The 8,713-nt window shown below is 32.0% G+C and overlaps 1 protein-coding gene across 2 annotated transcripts; it reads right to left on the reverse strand.

Annotated features, from left to right (window-relative positions):
* Nucleotides 1–93: 93 nt before the first annotated feature.
* Nucleotides 94–5,061, reverse strand: LOC126682247 (probable ADP-ribosylation factor GTPase-activating protein AGD8). Of its 2 annotated transcripts, none has more exons than XM_050377852.2 (7): nucleotides 4,741–5,061; nucleotides 4,522–4,640; nucleotides 2,604–3,021; nucleotides 1,576–1,833; nucleotides 1,038–1,163; nucleotides 514–612; nucleotides 94–338 (listed from the first exon to the last, which is right to left on the reverse strand). In XM_050377852.2, exons 1-7 carry the CDS (start codon nucleotides 4,807–4,809, stop codon nucleotides 231–233), a joined length of 1,197 nt encoding a protein of 398 aa, XP_050233809.1. In that variant the 5' UTR covers nucleotides 4,810–5,061; the 3' UTR covers nucleotides 94–230. The 2 variants fall into 2 exon arrangements, with proteins under 2 accessions (XP_050233809.1, XP_050233808.1); XM_050377851.2 differs by having other exon boundaries at nucleotides 1,570–1,833; nucleotides 4,741–5,060.
* Between the last annotated feature and the right edge of the window lie 3,652 nt (nucleotides 5,062–8,713).

Consider the following 8,713-nt stretch of genomic DNA (forward strand, 5'->3'; position numbering starts at 1 on the left):
TGCATCTGGTTTCACATACTTAAAGACGTACCAAGCCAAAAAATACCAAACACATTCTTTTAAAACAGCCTCAACTATAAAATGCAAACAAGCTTAAAAGTCTTTAAAATTTTATTTTTCTGAAAAACAAATTCTAAAAATGGACGCATTTTACATTCCACTACACAAATATTGGCTGGTAATTTAAAAACATCCACCTTAGATGCTTATGAGCTTAGTACACATTAGTTTTACAGGATCCGATCCTGTAGATCAGTCATCAAAGTTGATGCCAGTGAGCTCAATTTCTTCCCGGTCTCTCCTGCAATATTCTTCAGGGAAGAAATATCTTGTTGTGCCTGAAAATAGGAGAGCAGAAGTTTAACAGAAGCAGAATTAGATCTTGAATTTCAGCTTTTATTTTGTTAAGTGCACGCTTTCTTCCAAATATAAGGGGCCGAGAGAAGGAAAGATGTTTATATTGGCTGATTAAGAACACAAGCATACTGTTAGCATCAGAACACGAGAGCATACCTGGAAAGATATCCGGTTGATAAGGTCACTTGCAGCGAGATCAATAGAGTGATCACCCTCGTCACCGAAAAGATCAGCACTGGATATGGCCGTTGAATCCTAGAAAACAATAAAAATTAATGACCGTAACCCTGAAGCGATTGATCAGCAAATAAATAAAAGAGTGAGAGAAAGATGAAACTGCAAGGTAATTTAAAAATCTCAAGATGCATGTTTAATTTTAGTTTCGTTGTGTTTGAATGGAGTCTCAGTGGAATAATGCCATAAGAAGCGAACAAACACAAAAATAAAATGTGGCGCCATTTTTTCATAGAAGACCGGGATTCTAAGCTCATAAAAAACTTTCTACGCATTTTCTGCCCATCTCATATTATCCTAGCGGTGGTTAAAAGGATCTTTATGTGCCATTGACTTGAAGTGTCGAAATTTCAAAAAAGCTCAAAAGTTATCTTAAGAGAAAATGAACATTTAAAAACTATTGTAGGAAGAAATAAAATGAGAACACTTAAGACCAAGGAACATACAGAAAATTTCCGCAAGGAAGCTTGAGTATCCATGTCAGTGGCTTTGCTCTGATCGCCAAAGAATTGAGCTGATGAAATTGATTTTGCATTTGTGAACTTCTTTCTTGCTTCATCTGTCTCCTGAATCTGATAAATGCAGATGTGTAAGATGCCAAAAAAATTACAGGAAGGCGCTGTCAAGCCATGGCTAATTACCAAATAATCATTTATAAGATACAACAGACCCCAATAGTTACAAGAAAATTATCTTCAATCACAAGATGTATCTCCAACAAAAGTAAAAAGAACGAATAAGTTTTTTAATGAAACACAATTCGTGCGAAGACCGATTCTGAATGCAGGATAGAAATTCTGCAGTGTGCTGCGTGCTTGTACCCTATCCTGCATTTTATCAAAATATCTATCGAGCAGTATCTCTATCCATAATACCAATCATCCTCAAACATTAACATTTCAAGATATAAGATTATTTTATAGTAAATGAGCCACTGTGTCAGTTATTTCCTGTGAACTATAAACTCAATGTAATTACTTGTACTTTTGAAGAGTTTGCACTTGATTTCTTCTGGAAGCCACTATCCATCCCAAAATCTGCAAAGAAACTTGATGACTTTGGAGGAGAAACATGGCTAAGCATTTGTGGACCCCCTGCAGTTGGCTCGGCAGATGGGACATTATCCATATATTCAAAACGAGATGTAAACGATGTGCCAGCTTTTGGTGTGTTGTTATTAGTTGAAGAAGGAACAGGAAGAGGTGCTTCTTCTGGTTTCTGATCGTAAAGATTTTCACTGGGCTGCAATTAATGAAGTAGCTCCACTTAGAAGAAGGCATATGATAGTTAAGTAACCAGGAGTGAGCATAAATCAATTAGCAATTAAAATATCACACTGGTTTTGCATGTTAGGATAATTAAGTCCACTTGGACTTGAATTTTCAAAACCTTCTATATTGTGGCATTTAAACTTTACAACCAAATATGTTTATAAGTTAATAGTAATTCTTTAAATTTAGGCATACATCATTAGCTCAATTATGATTTTCTCTTACATTTTCCCTAAAATGTTGACCTTTTCTCAGACTTTAAACTTATTAAGCTATTTCAATGGTCTCTTTTTCTACATCTCGTATACTTTTACTATTCACATTACCCTTTCTAACATGAAAATTTTCTGTCAGTTTTCATTAAATGCCAAACATAGAGAAAAGGAAAAAAATGAAAAGAAGAAATAATATAAGTATACGCATGCCCCTTTCTTTCTCTACCAAATGACCAAGAGAGAAACCATATGCTATTGGCTCCATGTAAATGGCCAATTCAGCAGCCTAACACCAGATGAACTGATAATCATTTTATAATAAAATGAAAAAAATCACTAAGATCTTATTATTAGGTCTGTTTTCAGTCTAATTAGCGCTAGTTTTCTCAAAATAATTTTATTTTTTAAAAACTTAAATCTAAAACAATTCATGCATATGCTATAAAAAAACTGACATTTCAGTTAAACATTAATTTGGTACTTCAAACAATAATTACTTAATCCATAAAGGCAAATGAGTGCCTACCTTTGAAGTAAGCTTTCTAGCACCAAGGCCTCCGGTCTTCCCAGTTCTCTTTGCACCAAGAGGTTTCTTGACCGTACTGGTCGTGACCGGATGATAAGCTTTGAAGGAAGGAGCAACATCAGGTACTGAACTTTCTTTAGGAGACTCATTGCTCTGAATATCAGGAAGCCCATTAGATGGTTGGGCAGATTGAGAAGAACCGAGGGATGATGACAAGCCTGCATCTTCTGCCACACTTTTGGCAACTTCTTTTGTTAGAATTTGCTTATACAATTCAGCAGCTCTAGATGTATACTTGGCCTCAATTTTCCCTCCATCATTCCACCCATGCTGCTTGAAGAAAACCTGTGCACGGTTGTTTCCTCCAAAGCTCATCATTCTCAGCTGCTCAGGACTCCAAGAATCTAAATTTGTTGACCTAAAAGAACACAAGAAATAAGCACTTATGGCTACAATTGCCATGTCAATTTTATGACTATAAAAAAATCAAGCTACCATTTGAAGTATTGAAACCAAAAGTAGTTCATGATTAAGTTTAAATTGAGTAATTGTACTTGTATAAGAGACGAATCACTTAAAATCTTGGTGCGGAAAGGAAATAATTTTACATGAAAATGAATCCAACTACAAAGCCCACAACATCAAAAGTATTTACAAAAGCTGTCCAATAGAATAATGTCTATTGTCTATTGGAGAGAGAGCAGTCCAGCTATTGGTAAGACAACGGTCACTTCCTCACCTCTCCTTCTCCTAGTACCCTCATTAATTAAGCAGTAAAAACAATTAATGATCAAAAGAAAAGAAGAAAAACTATCTCTCCAAGCTACAACCAAGCCAAGCTTAAGCAACCCTTGAGCCATAAACAAAACTACTACCCATTGAAAGGGCCATGTCTGGCAATTCCAAAACTAAATATAAAATAACACAGCTACATCCTGTGATTCGCTATTTTAGAACTAAATTTATCAGATAATACTGCATTTACTATAGTCTTCCCTATATTTTTCTTCTTTAATATTGATGTTTTCTCTAATAAGACAATTACATCAAAAAATGAAAAATCAAACACCACTATCAAGGTATCAATAAATGTACAGACAAAATCCTCAAATAAATCTAAAATTTGTAACTTAGGGATTCTGACAGGATGTAATTTACGGCAATAAAATAGGAAGTAATGGATAAAAGTTAAAATATAAAATTTGTAACTTAGGGATTCTCCTATAGTATCTAACTAACTAATTCTACAAAATATATAAATATAAAATTCATGCCAACAGGAAAATAGTAGTGTCCAATATGTGTCCAATGCTAAGTCAATGCCCACAATAGCAAAAAAACATCATTTTGAATGTCACATCAGCTAAACAAACCACCACATCATCCATGGCATACACTAATTATTAAGAATTGGAACAAATACAAAACTTGATTGCATTGATCAATTGACAAAATTTGTCAAATATGATATATTTTCAAAATATAAGCAAAAAAATGTAGCTAAGATTTTCTAGTTATAATCATTTTGAAATAAATAAAGAGTAGGGAAATAACTATTTAAAAAGCTACTCGGCAGGCTAAAATGACCACATATGACATTTTTCATGAAGAAGCTAATCACCAAAACAAACAAAAATTCTAGTGCTTAAATCATTTCTAACGAAACTAGTAGCAATTCCTATCTATTCTTAAACCTAGGCACACTGTATTCTGCTAACCGGGAAATGACAGTGCAAAGAAACCGCTTGATTGATGCAATGCAGTTACGTTTTCACCATGAAAACATATAGATAGAACCAAATTGCATAGGCAAAAAACTCGAATCACGAAACAGGATTAACAAATGTCAGTGAAATTAAACTGAAACTTCTAAAACAATATCAAATCAGCTAATCAAATAGCAAACCAAACAGATTACCTGACGAAGCTGACGTGTACACCGAGACTCCGATGAGCAGCGGAGCAATCGATACAGAGGAAAATCCCGTAAGTCACAGACGCCCAAGTTGGATTCTTCGCATTACAATCAAAGCACATCTACCAAAACCCCAAATTCACAAACAAAATTCAAGATCCAACAATTACATAAAATTCAGATCCAAATCAGATCTACAATTAGGTACACAAATTAACATACCTTATTTTCGGATTTGGCTTTAAGCTTTCTAAACACGACATTTTTGTCAGTGAAATTTTCAGACGCCATTTGATTTAGGTTTATTACACTCAAATTAAAAAAGTTAGGGTTCTTGAAGAGGTGATGTGATTCGCTCCAGCACCTCCTCAAGGCCAAAACAGTAATTCTCAAATAGAAACTGCACAAATCTGAGGTTTGATTTTAGGTTTTGTTCTTCTCTCTGCGATTTTGATTTGTTTTGTTGATTTTAATTTGTTTATAATATTTTGAATAAATAGAAAAGGAGCTTTATTTTCCCGATTTGCCCCTCGGTTCGGTGATTTGTTGTTTTCCAAGTAGCTGTGTTTTTTTTGTTTAAATTGGGTATTTTGCTTAACCACCGTTAATTGAAATGTGGTGTAGTGAGACGTTAAAGCTCAACCAAACGAACGGAATTATTATTTTTGGGAGAAGTTAATTTTAATATAGTAAAGTAGTCCAATAAGTTTATAAGCTAAGCTAACAGGAGATATAAAAAAAATTAGCCACTAAATAGGTCATCAAGTTATATACTACTATCGATAAATTATAATTCAAATGATATTAGTACATGTTTTGGGCATCATTTTATTAAAATTGTGGATTCAATTGCTTCTACTAACGCTTTTTCATCTTCAATGATAAAAAAAAAAATTACTTATCAAATATGCCCTTCATATTTGGCACGATAACCAAATTGGCTCTCCATTTTTTGAAATGTGCAAATATATTTTTAATATTTTTGACAACAGTCGGAAAAAGTCTTTTCTTCTAACATCGTTATAAAATTGTCAATTATAGCTCATGTGAAATTTGACATGACGCTTTAAACTTGAGATGGTTATACATTTATGTATGAAAAGATTTGAATATGCTCCTTATGTATGAAAAAATTCAAATATGTCTTACATGTATAAAAAGGTGCAAATATTGTATTAATATATAAAAAGGTTCAAACATCTGTGTAAAAATGTAATATTCTTTATTTGGCAACGAAAGAAAGCAGCTTATTTAAGAGTTTAACTGAGTCGGGTCAACTTGCAAACTATTGAAATATTTAATATTAACTCAATAAATATTCAAAATCATTAATAAAAAGTCGAGTTTGAGTTCAAATTTAAACTACTCGAGTTAATTATGAATTGAATTTGAACGGCTACTCTTTGACTTTGGCTCACCCATTTGTTTACTGAGATAACTATATGTGCTTTAGTCTCCATGGAGGTGTTCTACTCGACTGCCATCACTCCCCTCTGAATAGGTGTGTGTATTGTGCATACACCATAAAAAGAGCATTGAAAGTTAGATAGACAAAAACTCACATAACAACGATAAAATAAAATACTAATCAACTAGACTTAAATTAATTTTGATGTTAAGGATATACATTATCTCCTGCAACGGCGACAAAAACTTGTTAGTTAAAATTCGCAAGTGCGTGATTATCAAGTCAAGTAATATACACTCATGAAGTCGGAATATCGATCCTCGTGAATTAATGTTTCTTACGCACCGAATTAATAAATTTTAGAATTGTTTAGCAATTAAGGAAAGATTTTTTGGTTTTTATGTCTAAAAAACTGGATTTGAAACATGTTTTAAACTTATGAATTGGCCAAAAAATCATAAATTAATGTTTTATTATATACTTTTTAAATGTATCAGATTTTAAGTATTTTGATGCTTTTCATAGAAATAAATAATATGCACCGTTATTGTAATTTGTTCACAGTATTCTCAAAGAGAGGCTCGGTGAAATAACATGTCTGTGATAAAATGTGATTTTGTCTTTTAAATTTCAGTGACAAAATGTAATACCATTAGCGACTAAATAGTTTGTCAGCATTTAATTAATTCATAGTCGATGAAGGGAATTAATAATTCATTATTGACGAATCAATTGTCGCCAATGCTCAATTAATTAATCGACGAAATCATGATCTAGCGACAAAAGTAAAGAATATTGGTCGTCATTTCAATTAGGCGACCCTTTTTAGGCGACGAAGAGGGCGACCAAAGTTATTTGTCTCTAAAATTTTCAATGACGAACTTGTATGTTTGGTAACGAAAAAATGGTCGCTAACAAAACTGTTGTAGTGTGCCTTCGGAACGACAATAGAAAAACAATAAAAACTTAAACTTCAGATAAAACAAATAATCTTAAGTTAATCTTATAAATAATATTTCAAAAGTAATACCATACTATAGAAGAAGCAGCCAAAAAAAAAGTTTTGGCAACAACTATGCCATTAGTATAATTAACATTCTAAAAGAACACATATAAATAAGATAATTGTATTCAAATACAATACATAATATAATAACAGATTAAGTTAAAATTAATAAAATAAGCATAATAATTACATGCATATCTTAATTAGCATGCACTACATTCCTTTTTCTATTCTCACCCCTTTGTCCCAAATTCTCAAAGCTCCAATCCCTTCTCATACCAGAACTTCTCACTAATTTGGGTTCATCATTTCCCTTAAACGTTCCCATACTTTTTAGCCGACGATGATCCTTTTTTATTTTCCTAACCGACACCGTACTATTACCTTTTCCGATTTGCTCGTAAGGCGGCGGTTGCGGTGGCGCCCTTAAATTTCCCGACCAGCTTCTTTCTACCTTCATACAACATATTTTTCTCTGTTTCTTTTCTTGTTCATACTCCGTGCCAGAATTGCTACGTTGCATGTCTTTGTACGTAAGGCAATTAAGGCTCATTGTTGTAATATTTTCTCAAAATAATAAAAAAGAAGATTTTTTTTTACTTCTTTTTATGTTATTGAGATTTTTGGGGGATTTAGAGAGAGACGATGCATCAAGAAGATGGAAGAAAAAAGGAGATGTACTAATTAATTAATTTGTCATTTATGTATTAAAATAACTAAATATTTCTTTAATTGTGAATTTCTAAAGCTACTATTACTCACAATCACAAAAACATAGCTAAACTAGTTAAATTTTAGGTTGTTAATGACTTTGCATTCATGGTCAAAATTTGATATCTCATTTACCTTCTTATCATATCATGATTGTATGAGTAATAATTTGTGATTGTCATTAGGTGTGATATATATTATATCCAGTTTAAAAAATGAGGTGTTTTTATTATTATTATTATTATTATTATTATTATTATTATTATTACTATTGTTATTATGCTTTAAGCAGCGGCATAATAAAAAAAATATTTAGACGCGACAAAATTTTATTGAACGACTTGTCGTTCGACTTTGTTCGGCTATTTTGTTCTTTGGCCAAACAACATATAATTGGCCCAATTAATAAAGAGAAAATTAGGAAAAATATTCTCTTTTTAAAAATAATAGGATTTCCTACCTCAAGAAAGAAAAGATAGAGAAAATACCTCACCCTTTTACTATAATTATTTTTTTACTCTAAGACATATTTATATTATAATTATACCTACTTTTTATTATTATTTTACTCTAATCATATTTCTTTTACTCTAATTATATACTATCTGCCACTTTTTTTTCTCTTTCTCTTTCCTTTCTCTTTCTTCTTCTTTCTCTTCTCTGCTTTCTTTTTTTTTCTCGCCATTTTTCTTCTTCTTCTTCTTCTTTATTCTTCTTTTCTTCTCCATTTTTATTCTTTTTTTCGTCATCGTTCCTTCATCGATCCGTTGTCGCTCCGCCATCGTTTCGTCGTCGCTCCGCCGTTCTTTCATATTTGATTTTAGCGATTTTTTTCTTAATTCGTGGTGATAAATACAATTCATTTTAACTTTCATATCTAAATAAATTAATCTTGATTTTTTTCAATTTTAGATCTAAAAAGCTGCATGAAAAACGATTTTATGATGAAAAAAACGATTTTCTGCACAAAAAACGATTTTCTGCAAACAAAACAGCATCTGATTATCATATGAGTATCACTGCATTATCATCACATTATCATAACACTGCAGAAAAAATTATTTTTTTTA

This window comes from Mercurialis annua, linkage group LG5, assembly GCF_937616625.2.
Source record: "Mercurialis annua linkage group LG5, ddMerAnnu1.2, whole genome shotgun sequence".
NCBI classification, from domain to species: Eukaryota; Viridiplantae; Streptophyta; class Magnoliopsida; order Malpighiales; family Euphorbiaceae; genus Mercurialis; species Mercurialis annua.

Bases quoted from the DNA above. Each gene is read 5' to 3' on its own strand.
- LOC126682247 (XM_050377851.2), bottom strand. From the start codon at position 4,809: ATGGCGTCTGAAAATTTCACTGACAAAAATGTCGTGTTTAGAAAGCTT. The intron at 3,022-4,521 runs GTAATCTGTTTG...GTGTTCTTTTAG, and splicing joins GTACACGTCAGCTTCGTCAG to GTCAACAAATTTAGATTCTT. The intron at 1,164-1,569 runs GTAATTACATTG...TGCATTTATCAG, and splicing joins CAAACTCTTCAAAAGTACAA to ATTCAGGAGACAGATGAAGC.